Source organism: Leucoraja erinacea, chromosome 18 (genome assembly GCF_028641065.1).
Source record: "Leucoraja erinacea ecotype New England chromosome 18, Leri_hhj_1, whole genome shotgun sequence".
NCBI classification, from domain to species: domain Eukaryota; kingdom Metazoa; phylum Chordata; class Chondrichthyes; order Rajiformes; family Rajidae; genus Leucoraja; species Leucoraja erinaceus.
In genome coordinates, this window is record NC_073394.1 from 4,210,461 (window position 1) to 4,223,997 (window position 13,537).

At 47.4% G+C, this 13,537-nt stretch overlaps 1 protein-coding gene across 1 annotated transcript in view; it reads right to left on the minus strand.

The window, feature by feature from the left end:
* slc6a5 (solute carrier family 6 member 5) overlaps nt 1–13,537 on the minus strand; it is a 77,208-nt gene that overhangs the window by 12,578 nt on the left and 51,093 nt on the right. The window contains exons 12-13 of the mRNA XM_055649176.1: nt 11,274–11,405; nt 5,209–5,308 (exon numbers count right to left, since the gene is read on the minus strand). Coding sequence (XP_055505151.1) covers nt 5,209–5,308; nt 11,274–11,405 — 232 coding nt within the window. The remainder of the gene's footprint in view (nt 1–5,208; nt 5,309–11,273; nt 11,406–13,537) is intronic.

Here is a 13,537-nt window from a genome sequence, read left to right on the forward strand (position 1 = left end):
GAGCAGGTAATAGCCCTGTCCCACAGTGCGAGTTCATTCCAAGAGCTCTCCCGAGTTTAAAAAAAATCAAACTCATGGTAAGCACGGAGAATGAACGTAGCGGATACGTCGGAGCTCGGGGACGTCCGTAACGCTAACGGCAGGTACTCAGGAAGACTCGCTACCGGCAGGTAAGCACGGGAAGACTCGTGAAGATTTTTCAACATGTTGAAAAATGTCCACGAGAGCCCCGAGTGGCCATTACCGTAAATCTCCCAGTTTGAATCAGGGCAAACTCGGGAGAGCTCTTGGAATAAACTCGCACCGTGGGCCAAGGGTTTAAGGTTTAGAGTGAGTTTTAGGTTTGGGTTTGTGATGTACTGAGCAAAAAACGTTATCAGGTCAGACAATGCCGTACATCGATACGACCAAGTCAAACTCAGTACAATAGGTAGAGCAAAGGGGAAGATACAGAGTGCAGAATATAGTTCTCAGCATTGTAGCGCATCAGTTCCAGAGACAAAGTCCAATGTCCGCAATGGGGTAGAGGTGAATCGGACAGTACCCTAGCTTATGATATGACCGTTCAGAAGCCTGATAACAGAGGGGAAGAAGCTGTTCCTGAGTTTGGTGGTGCGCGCTTTCAAGCTTCTGTACCTTCTGCCGGACGGGAGCGGGGAGGAGAAGGAATGACCGGGATGGGAGAGATGGGCCGAATGGCCTTATTTTACTCCTATCACTTGTGACCTTGTGACCTTAACATTTCACTGTTTTTGGCAATATAAAAAACCAAAGTAAGGAGAGAGTGTATGGAAATACTTGACTGCATTGCCCTGAATCTACATCAGGTCAGCCATGGAGGTTGTAGTATCTGAGCTTTCTGATGGAGCAACTTTATCCTTGAAGAATACTAACATGAAAGGAAGTGTATTGTGTCTGTAGTGGGTAACAGAGTGTTGCCCAGCTTACTCCGTCCACTTATGTTGGGTATCTACTCCTGCAGGCTAGTCCTACAGGAAACGTCCGAGCTATAAGAGCAGGGAGGTTCTACTGCAGTTGTGCAGGGTCTTGGTGAGACCACACCTGGAGTATTGCGTACAGTTTTGGTCTCCTAATCTGAGGAAAGACGTTCTTGCCATAGAGGGCGTACAGAGAAGGTTCACCAGACTGATTCCCGGGATGGCAGGACTTTCATATGAAGAAAGACTGGATAGACTTGGCTTGTACTCGCTAGAATTTAGAAGCTTGAGGGGGGATCTTATAGAAACTTACAAAATTCTTAAGGGGTTGGACAGGCTAGATGCATGAAGATTGTTCCCGATGTTGGGGAAGTCCAGAACAAGGGGTCACAGTTTAAGGATAAGAGGGAAGTCTTTTAGGACCGAGATGAGAAAATCATTTTTTACACAGAGAGTGGTGAATCTGTGGAATTCTCTGCCTCAGAAGGTAGTTGAGGCCACAGTTCATTGGCTATATTTAAGAGAAAGTTAGATGTGGCCCTTGTGGCTAAAGGGATCAGGGGGTATGGAGAGAAGGCAGGGATGGGATACTGAGTTGGATGATCAGCCATGATCATATCGAATGGCGGTGCAGGTTCGAAGGGCCGAATGGCCTACTCCTGCACCTATTGTCTATGTTTCTATGTTTCTATTGCCAGCCATTCCCTGATTGTGCAGCAATTCATTGGCCTTTGTCAAAGATGTGCACACATCTTCACGACGGCAACACAAAGTGCTGGAGCAACTCAGCTGGTCAGGCAGCATCTGTGGAGGGAATAGACGGGTGATGCTTTGGTTCAGGATGTCATCTGTCCATCCTCTCCACAGATGCTGCCTCACCTGCTGAGTTACTCCAGCACTTTGTTTTTTTTTAAATTAAGATACCAGGATCTGCAGTTTACTTGTGTCGCCACATGACATTATCAGCCTGAGAAGGGTCCTGATCTGAGACGTCACCTATCCTGGTTCTCCGGGGAAGCTGTCTGGCTTGCTGTAGTTATTCCAGCACTCTGTGTGTCCATCTTTTGCAAACCAGCATCTGCAGTTCCTAGTTTTTGCATCTATCTATTTTACTGCAGGGCTAATTAAAATGGTGTCATTGGAGTCTTGCCCAGTTCTATCTGTTACCTGGATACCTACCACGTCTCCCAGCAACAGTCTCCACTGCTCACACCTATCATGGAGTAGCAGAAATAGCCGTCATCAATGGCTTGCCCCACCCCGGTCATTCCTTCTCCTCCCCGCTCCCGTCCGGCAGAAGGTACAGAAGCTTGAAAGCGAGCACCACCAGACTCTTCCACCTCTGTTATCAGGCTTCTGAACAATCATGGCTGATCTATCTCTCCCTCCGAACCCCATTCTCCTGCCTTCTCCCCATAACCTCTGACACCCATACTAATCAAGAATCTATCTATCTATCTTTGCCTTAAAAGTATCCACTGACTTGGCCTCCACTGCCTTCTGTGGCAAAGAATTCCACAGATTCACCACCCTCCGACTAAAGAAATTTCTCCTCGTCTCCTTCCTAAAGGAACGTCCTTTAATTCTGAGGCTACGACCTCTAGTCCTAGACTCTCCCACTAGTGGAAACATCCTCTCCACATCCACTCTATCCAGGCCTTTCACTATTCTGTACGTTTCAATGAGGTCCCCCCCCCCCCCCCCCTCATTCTTCTAAACTCCAGTGAGTACAGGCCCAGTGCCGACAAACGCTCATCATAGGTTAACCCACTCATTCCTGGGATCACCCTTGTAAACCTCCTCTGGACCCTCTCCAGAACCAGCACACCCTTCCACAGACATGGTGCCCAGAATTGCTCACAATATTCCAAATGTGGCCTTACCAGCGCCTTATAGAGCCTCAGCGTTACAGCGTTATGTAGATAGACTCGGCTTGTACTCGCTAGAATTTAGAAGATTGAGGAGGGATCTTATAGAAACTTACAAAATTCTTAAGGGGTTGGACAGGCTAGATGCAGGAAGATTGTTCCCGATGTTGGGGAAGTCCAGAACAAGGGGTCACAGTTTAAGGATAAGGGGGAAATCTTTTAGGAATGAGATGAGAAAATCATTTTTCACACAGAGAGTGGTGAATCTGTGGAATTCTCTGCCACAGAAGGTAGTTGAGGCCAGTTCATTGGCTATATTCAAGAGGGAGTTAGATGTGGCCCTTGTGGCTAAAAGTATCAGGGGGTATGGAGAGAATATGGAGTATACAAACTTAAAGTACATGGCATTGGGGGTTCAGTATTGATGTGGATAGAGAACTGGCTGGCAAACAGGAAGCAACGAGTAGGAGTAAACGGGTCCTTTTCACAATGGCAGGCAGTGACTAGTGGGGTACCACAAGGCTCAGTACTGGGACCCCAGCTATTTACAATATATATTAATGATCTGGATGAGGGAATTGAAGGCAATATCTCCAAGTTTGCGGATGACACTAAGCTGGGGGGCCAGTGTTAGCTGTGAGGAGGATGCTAGGAGACTGCAAGGTGACTTGGATAGGCTGGGTGAGTGGGCAAATGTTTGGCAGATGCAGTATAATGTGGATAAATGTGAGGTTATCCATTTTGGTGGCAAAAACAGGAAAGCAGACTGTTATCTAAATGGTGGCTGACTAGGAAAAGGGGAGATGCAGCGAGACCTGGGTGTCATGGTACACCAGTCATTGAAAGTAGGCATGCAGGTGCAGCAGGCAGTGAAGAAAGCGAATGGTATGTTAGCTTTCATAGCAAATGGATTTGAGTATAGGAGCAGGGAGGTTCTACTGCAGTTGTACAGGGTCTTGGTGAGACCACACCTGGAGTACTGCGTACAGTTTTGGTCTCCAAATCTGAGGAAGGACATTATTGCCATAGAGGGAGTGCAGAGAAGATTCACCAGACTGATTCCTGGGATGTCAGGACTGTCTTATGAAGAAAGACTGGATAGACTTGGTTTATACTCTCTAGAATTTAGGAGATTGAGAGGGGATCTTATAGAAACTTACAAAATTCTTAAGGGGTTGGACAGGCTAGATGCAGGAAGATTGTTCCCGATGTTAGGGAAGTCCAGGACAAGGGGTCACAGCTTAAGGATAAGGGGGAAATCCTTTAAAACCGAGATGAGAAGAACTTTTTTCACACAGAGAGTGGTGAATCTCTGGAACTCTCTGCCGCAGAGGGTAGTCGAGGCCAGTTCATTGGCTATATTTAAGAGGGAGTTAGATGTGGCCCTTGTGGCTAAGGGGATCAGAGGGTATGGAGAGAAGGCAGGTACAGGATACTGAGTTGGATGATCAGCCATGATCATATTGAATGGTGGTGCAGGCTCGAAGGGCAGAATGGCCTACTCCTGCACCTATTTTCAATGTTTCTGCACCAGCACTGGGTTAAATGCCCTGTTTCTCACCGTGCGAGAGCGCCTGTGTCTTTCTAGCGGTCAAGACCAGCAAACCCTCACAGAATCTTCTCAGCCACAGTACGAGGTGGGTTGAAAGAGACACCGTAATTTCCCCATGACTGGTAAATTGTACACACTGCGATTTTCTGCAATCAGCTGTCAAATGTCAAAACCATTTTGCCGCAGCCAGAGGATTACGTTGGAAATTGGCGGGTCATTTTGTGGCAATTATTACGTTAAAACAGCAAAGGAGGAATTAGCTGGGGCAACGTGCTGTAATCTGGCTTTTAAATGCAGATTTTTTTTTAACGCACAATATCATCAAGAAAGCAATCAACTCGACTGATTATCCAGCATCTTAGGAGCTGCCAGGCACACTGAGTAAGGGAAAAAAACTTGTGCCAACAGATCGATAGTAATATTTACAATGAGGAGAGGAAGTTTTCACTGGTGGGAGAGTCTAGGACTAGAGGTCGTAGCCTCAGAATTAAAGGACGTTCCTTTAGGAAGATGGGGAGGAATTTCTTTAGTCAGAGGGTGGTGAATCTGTGGAATTCCATGACACAGGCTGTGGAGGCCAAGTCAGTAGAGAATTTTAAAGCAGAGGTAGATAGATTCTTCATTAGTACAGGTGTCAGGAGCTATGGGGAGAAGGCAGGAGAATGGGGTTAGGAGAGAGAGATAGATCAGCCATGAATGAGTAAAGGAGCAGACTCGATGGGCCGAATGGCCTAATTCTGCACCTATCACTTTATGGCCTTATGGCAGTGGGTGGCACAAAATATTGATCTCGAGTAGTTAATATTTTAAACAAGTACACCCAAGGGTCGATTAAATAGTGCGGTCTTACCGTATATGTATGAGACTCCGACCAGTTCAAAGATCGCAATGATGACTAGGGAGTAGGAAGCTGCGTAGGTGTCAACGAGTTGCAACATGTAAATCCCACTCTAGTATCACAGAAATAAAACAGAGCCGTGAGTAGTTTAGTTCAGAGATACAGCACGAAAAAAGGCCATTCGGCCCATCAAGTCTGCACCAACCAGCCATTGCCGCACACTAGCTCCATCTCACACCCACAGGGGGCATTTTACATTTACACCAAACCAATTCATCTACAAACCTGCACGTCTTTGGAGTGCGGGAGGAAACCGAAAATCTCGGAGAAATCCCAAGTGGTTACAGGCAGAACGTACGAACTCCGTACAGACAGCACCCGTAGTCCGGATCGAACTCTGGTCCCCAGCGCTGTAAGGCAGCCACTCTACCGCTGCGCCACCGTGCCACCCAATGCCCACTGTACATGCACAGAAAGGTACAATACCTGAATAATCCGAGGAAAAGTGTGTGTCGGAAGGAACTACAGATGCTGGTTCAGTTTAGTTAATTGTCACGTGTACCGAGGTACAGCGAAAAGCTTTTGTTGCGTGCTAACCAGTCAGTGGAAAGACAATACATGATTACAATCGAGCCATTTACAGTGTGTAGATACATGATCAGGGAATAGCGTTTCGTGCAAGGTAAAAGCAGCAAAGCCCAATCAAGGATAGTCCAAGGGTCTCCAAGGAGGTAGATAGTAGTTCAGCACTGCTCTCTGGTTGTGGTAGGATGGTTCAGTTGCCTGATAACAGCTGCAAAGATTCACCGATTCCACAGATTCACCACCAGATTCTAATTTCAAAAATTCCTCCTCATCTCCTTCCTGATGGAACGTCCATTAATTCTGAGGCTAAGACCTCTAGTCCTAGATTCCGAGGCTATAAACTCTAGTCCAAGAAAGCCTAGACGGTTTTCTGTGTAATCCTGTCGTCTGAGAATGTAAAAGTTGTACCAATGTCATGCTCAGGAGATCAGCTTTTGACAAATGCAACACCTGTCCCTTCACCTCCCCCCTCGACTCCATTCATGGTCCCAAGCAGTCGTTCCAGGTGCGACAAAGGTTCACCTGTATCTCCTCCAATCTCATCTACTGCATCCGCTGCTCTAGATGTCAGCTGATTTACATCGGGGAGACTAAGTGGCGGTTGGGCGATCATTTCGCTGAACACCTCCGCTCAGTCCGCAATAACCGACCTGAACTCCTGGTGGCTCAGCACTTCAACTCCCCCTCCCATTCCCAATCCGACCTCTCTGTCCTGCGTCTCCTCCATTGCCAGAGTGAGCAACACCGGAAATTGGAGGAACAGCACCTCATATTCCGCCTGGGCAGCTTGCATCCTGATGGCATGAATGTTGAATTCTCCCAATTTTGCTAGCCCTTGCTGTCTCCTCCCCTTCCTTAACCCTTGAGCTGTCTCCTCCCATCCCCCCGCCCTCGGGCTCCTCCTCCTCCCCTTTTCCTTCCTTCTCCCCTCCCACCCCCCATCAGCCTGAAGAAGGGTTTTGGCCGAAACGTTGCCTATTTTCTTCGCTCCATAGATGCTGCTGCACCCGCTGAGTTTCTCCAACAATTTTGTATACCTTCGATCTTCCAGCATCTGCAGTTCCTTCTTGAACAGCTTTGACTGATCTCCTTGTGTACGCATCGGTTTGAATAAATCTCCCGTTACTTCGAACACTAACTCTGCCTGGCCTTTCCATTTTGCTCAAAAAGGTACAGAAATGTGAAAACGCACTCCTCCAGATTCAGGGACAGTTTCTCCCTCAGCTGTTATCAGGCAACTGAACCATCCCACCACAACCAGAGAGCGGTGCTGAACTACTATCTACCTCACTGGTGACCCTCGGACTATCTGTGATCGGATTTTGCTGGCTTTACCCTTGCACTGAACATTAAATTCCCATTATTCATATGATCATCTGTCACAACTGTAAATGGCTCGATTTAGTAATCACGTAAATTAGTCTTTCAACTACTGACTGGGCAAGAGAGATTCACGCTGTGTGAACAAAAGTTCTTTTCTCGGTTTTAAAGGATTTCCCCCTTATCCTGCTACCCCTCCTGGACTTCCCCACACGTGGAACACAATTACACTAAATGGCTCGATGGTACCATGATTGTCTTTCCTGTCACGAACAAAAGCTCCTCATAATCTGATCTCATCCTCATAATCTTTCATTTCCCGTTTAACTAAAACCTAAACTTTGTTTAGTTGAGTTTAGACATACAATGTGGAAACAGGCCCTTTGGCTCATCAAATCCACACCGACCATCGATCACCAATGCACAAGTTCTATCCTACACACTAATTTACAGAGGCCAAATAGCCTACAAAACCCTTTTGGGATGTGGGAGGAAACCGGAGCACCAAGAGAAAATGATGTGGTCACAGGGAAGGCGGACAAACTCCATACAGACAGCACCCGTAGTCAGGATCGAACCTGAGTCTGAGGCACGCTTTGCCTTAAGCATACTTGATAACATGTGTGGAATCATGAGAGGAATAGATTGGGTAGATGCACGGTCTCTTGCCCGGAGTAGGGGAATCGAGGACCAGAGGACGTAGATTCAAGGTGAAGGGGAAAACACGTGACAATAAACTGATCTGAAGATGGCCTCTGCTCATCTGACAATGTAAAAGATCTTTTCCTGGTCCCAGAACACTGATGCAATTATTAAGAAAGCACATCAGCGCCTCTACTTCCTGAGATCAAGGAGGACTCTCTCTAACTTCTACAGGTGCACAGTAGAGAGCATGGTGACCGGTTGCATCGTGGCTTGGGTTCAGCAACTTGAGCGCCCTGGAGAGGAAAAGACTACAAAAAGTAGTAAACACTGCCCAGTCCATCATCGGCTCTGACCTTCCTTCCATCGAGGGGATCTATCGCAGTCGCTGCCTCAAAAAAGCTGGCAGCATCATCAAGGACCCACACCATCCTGGCCACACACTCGTCTCCCTGCTACCTTCAGGTAGAAGGTACAGGAGCCTGAAGACTGCAACGTCCAGGTTCAGGAATAGCTGCTTCCCCACAGCCATCAGGCTATTAAACTTGGCTCAAACAAAACTCTGAACATTAATAGCCCATAATCTGTTTATTTGCACTTTATCTGTTTTATTTATTGATGTGTGTATATATTTATACAATGATATATGGACACACTGATCTGTTCTGTATTCATGCCTTCTATATTCTGTTGTTCTGAAGCAAAGCAAGAATGTCATTGTCCTATCAGGGACACATGACAATAAACTCTCTTGAATCTTGAATCTTGAATCTAAAAGCTGTACCAAAGTCTCGGTCAGGAGATCAGCTTTGACTGGTCTCCCGATGTGGGCACCGGTTTGAATAAATGGGCCGTTAGGTCGAATGCAAACTGCATGTGGCCTTTCCATCTTTCTCCTGCAGCCTCTAACCCCTTGTGAGGTGTAGGTTTGACACGGGGCAAGAGGGACTGCGTGTACCTCCCAATGAATCCGAACAAAATTACCACGATCAATAGAGAGGTCATCCCTGATCCAATCTGCACGGTGCTGATTGGAAAAAGAGGCTGTTAGACAGCACGTCAATATGACAGTGTTGATCTTTTTATAGCCATCTTATTGTTAAATCCCTGAGCAACATAGAAACATAGAAACATAGAAATTAGGTGCAGGAGTAGGCCATTCGCCCTTCGAGCCTGCACCGCCATTCAATATGATCATGGCTGATCATCCAACTCAGTATCCCTGTACCTGCCTTCTCTCCATACCCTCTGATCCCCTTAGCCACAAGGGCCACATCTAACTCCCTCTTAAATATAGCCAATGAACTGTGGCCTCGACTACCCTCTGTGGCAGGGAGTTCCAGAGATTCACCACTCTCTGTGTGAAAAAAGTTCTTCTCATCTCGGTTTTAAAGGATTTCCCCCTTATCCTTAAGCTGTGACCCCTTGTCCTGGACTTCCCCAACATCGGGAACAATCTTCCTGCATCTAGCCTGTCCAACCCCTTAAGAATTTTGGACGTTTCTATAAGATCCCCTCTCAATCTCCTAAATTCTAGAGAGTATAAACCAAGTCTATCCAGTCTTTCTTCATAAGACAGTCCTGACATCCCAGGAATCAGTCTGGTGAACCATCTCTGCACTCCCTCTATGGCAATAATGTCCTTCCTCAGATTTGGAGACCACAACTGTACGCAATACTCCAGGTAATAACATATTCCTAGTTCCTCAGTAAGTGAACCGTGAAGGTCAGCACTTTCCCCCAAAGCTTCAGTTTCTTCTGGCAGTGGAAGATATGTGTGCCCTGTGACCTTTGGCATCATCAGGTTCATGACCTTCTGGGCTCCAACTCCTCGGAGGCGAATTGTTTGTCGGGTGATGAAAGGTGGCTCAAATGTACAGGATAACATTTCAAATTCACGTGTCTATTTGGGAGTGTTTCTGATGTTTCGTTTAGAGATACAGTGCGGAAACAGGCCCTTTGGCCCACCCTGTCCGCGCCGACCAGCGATCCCCGCCACAGCCAGCTACCGGTACCAACGACTGTACTCAAATGAAGACACAACGTGCTGGAGTATCTCAGCGAGTCGGGCAGCATCTCTGGGGAAAAAGGATGGGTGATGTTTCAGGCTTAAGAAGGGTCCCGACCCATCCTTTTTAGACAATAGACAACAGACAACAGGTGCAGGAGTAGGCCATTCGGCCTGTTGGTCCAGCAGCACCATTCACAGTGATCATGGCTGATCATCCCCAATCAGTGCCCCGTTCCTGCCTTCTCCCCATATCCCCTGACTCCGCTATCTTTAAGCGCCCTATCCAGCTCTCTCTTGAAAGTATCCAGAGAACTGGCCTCCACCTCTCGGCCTCCATTGGTCGGAGAAAGAGGGAATGCAAGGGTTACTTAGTGTTAGAGGAGTTAATGTTCATACCGCTGGGCTGTAAGCTGCCCCTAGTGAAATATGAGGTGCTAAATCCCTCCAATTTGCGCTGGGCCTCACTCTGACAGTGGAGGAGGCCCAGGACAGAAAGGTCAGTGTGGGAATGGGAGGGGGAGTTAAAGTGTTTGGCAACCGGGAGATCAGGTAGGTTTAGGCGGACTGAGCGGAGGTGTTCAGCAAAATCTGACCAGGGAGTTACTCCAGCATTTTGTGTCCGCCTTCAGTGTAAACCAGCATCTGCTGTTCCTTCCCACACGTTGAGCAGTGCCGGGGATGCAGCTTGGCGGCAGACTGTGCCTTTACCACCTCAGGCAGCTGAGAAAATTCAGAGTCTCCCTGAGGATCCTTCAGTACCTCTACTCTGGGGCTGTAGAAAGCATCTTGTCCGGTAACATCATGATCTGGTTCGGGAACAGCTCTGCCCAGGACAGGAAGGCTCTGCAGAGAGTAGCGGGTTCGGCCGAACGCACTATGGGAACTTCACTCTCCCCCCCCAGCAGGAACTATACACCAGGAGGTGTAGATCCAGAGTCAGCAAGATAATAAAGGACTGAAGAAGGGTTTCGGCCCAAAACGTCGCCTATTTCCTTCGCTCCATAGATGCTGCTGCACCCGCTGAGTTTCTCCAGAACTTTTGTCTACCTTCGATTTTCCAGCATCTGCAGTTCCTTCTTGAACAAAGGACCCCCATACCACCCCAGCAACGGACTGTTCCAGCTGCTACAGTCAAGCAAGCGCCTCAACTGTCACGCTGCGAAAACAGAGAGGGAGAGACGGAGTTTCTTCCCACGGGGCATAGAAACATAGAAATTAGGTGCAGGAGTAGAGGCCATTCGGCCCTTCGAGCCTGCACCGCCATTCAATATGATCATGCATGATCATCCAACTCAGTATCCCGTACCTGCCTTCTCTCCATACCCTCTGGTCCCCTTAGCCACAAGGGCCACATCTAACTCCCTCTTAAATATAGCCAATGAACTGGCCTCAACTACCCTCTGTGGCAGAGAGTTCCAGAGATTAACCACTCTCTGTCTGGGGGCATTAGGACTGTAAACTCCTATCTCACCAGGGAATAATTTACTGTTCATTGGTTGAAGATGGAAGGATATCTCACCTGAGTTATCATAGGGATCCCCATGATGAAGAAGACTCCGCAGCAAGCTAAGGTAAACAGTGGTTTCTTCGGCCGGAGATATCCAGGGAACTCGTCCACGACTGAAGTCACAATCGTCTCGATGGTTGCAAACTTGAAATTGATTAGAAAAAACATAGGTCAATTATACGCAAGATGATAGAAAGCTTCTTGATCCCGACTGGAATTATTCAACTCCATCATTACTAATGACACTGACAACATATTTCAACTGATCTTCATATGCACCGTGTGTGGGAAGGAACTGCAGATGCTTATTTACATCGAACGAAGACACAAAGATGCTGGAGTAACTCAGCTGACAGACAGCTTCTTTCCCGTCAATAGACAACAGACAATAGGTGCAGGAGGAGGCTATTTGGCCCTTCAAGCCAGCACCGCCATTCAATGTGATCATGGCTGATCATCCCCAATCAGTATCCCGTTCCTGCCTTCTCCCCATATCCCCTGACTCCGCTATCTTTAAGAGCCCTATCTAGCTCTCTCTTGAAAGCATCCAGAGAATCGGCCTCCACCACCCTCTGAGGCAGATAATTCCACAGACTCACCACTCTCTGTGAGAAAAAGTGTTTCCTCGTCTCCGTTCTAAATGGCTTGCCCTTATTCTTAAACTGTGTGGCCCCTGGTTCTGGACTCCCCCAACAGGAACATGTTTCCTGCCTCTTGCGTGTCCAAGCCCTTCACAATCTTGACAACATATGACAACATATTTCAACTGATCTTCATTGTACCGTGTGTGGGAAGGAACTGCAGATGCTGGTTTGCACTGTACAAAGAGACAAAGATGCTGGAGTAACTTAGCGGCTCAGACAGCATCTGCCTGTCCCGCTGTTACTCCAGCATCTATCTTCCACCACCGCACATTTCCTTGATCATCGTCTGCTTTCATCTGTCCTTTTCACACCTTACTTGCTCTGTGTTCCCGATGTTGGGGGAGTCCAGAACCAGGGGCCACACACACAGTTTAAGAATAAGGGGTAAGCCATTTAGAACGGAGACGAGGAAACACTTTTTCACACAGAGAGTCGTGAGTCTGTGGAATTCTCTGCCTCAGAGGGCGGTGGAGGCGGGTTCTCTGGATACTTTCAACAGAGAGCTAGATAGGGCTCTTAAAGATAGCAGAGTCAGGGGATATGGGGAGAAGGCAGGAACGGGGTACTGTTTGGGGATGATCAGCCATGATCACATTGAATGGCGGTGCTGGGCCGACGGGCCAAATGGCCTCTACTCCTGCACCTATTGTCTATTGTCTATTGTAACTCAGCGGGCCAGGCAGCATCTCTGGAGAGAAGGAATGGGTGACGTTTTGGGTCGAGACCCTCTTCCTGTCCGCTCCCCAGGGTGCCATCGATGAAGGGAGCACATCAGAGAATCTCTACTTCATAGTCCCTTCAAAAGAGGGCCCTTGTTGGGTCTGTGGCACACAAGGGTGACTTTATAATAAAGTCTAATCTCTGTAAACTCTCCAAATCAAAAACAAAAATGAGAAGCTATAGTTTTGTTTAATTAGTTTAGAGCAGTGGTTCCCAACCTTTTTTTGGCCATGCCCCACCTAATCACCTCTAAAATCCTGATGCCCCCCCCCCCCCCCCCCCCCCCCCATTGCTTTCCCTTGAGAGAAAACGGAGGAAATAGATATTATAAGGGTAACTTAGCAAAAGCTCTTTGAATCTCATTTCTAAATCCAATTCAATAAATAAGGTTCTCCCATGACCTCGCGCGCTTCGTGCGACGTGCATGAAGAGCGATGGCGCGGTGATTATGTAATAACTACACAATAAAGACCTTTTTTACCCCAAAAAAAATATTTACTCAAAATAACATCTGAAACATAAACTACATATGTTTACCTGATGGAAAATCCAAAAAAATAAAAATCGAAAATTTGGACCCAGACCTCCTCAGTCGCACTCAATTGCCCCCCTTAAAAATCAAATTGCCCCCCTGTGGGGCGTATGTAGATGGCTAGTGCATGTGCCTTTAACATAGTGACCTCACCACCACTAACCACTCCCCCTATTAGGTGTATAATTGCATGCTTCCCACCCTTAGCTCTCTCTCTAGTTTTGGTGACAGACCACGTACAGCTAGAGCAGTAGTGTTTGTGAACTGTTAATAAACTATAGTTAGGACACAATGTGGTGTTGAGACTTCTTTACATGGTGTCAGAAGTGGGTGGGTGTTAGTGGTGGTGAGGTCACTATGTTAAAGACACAATGTGGTGT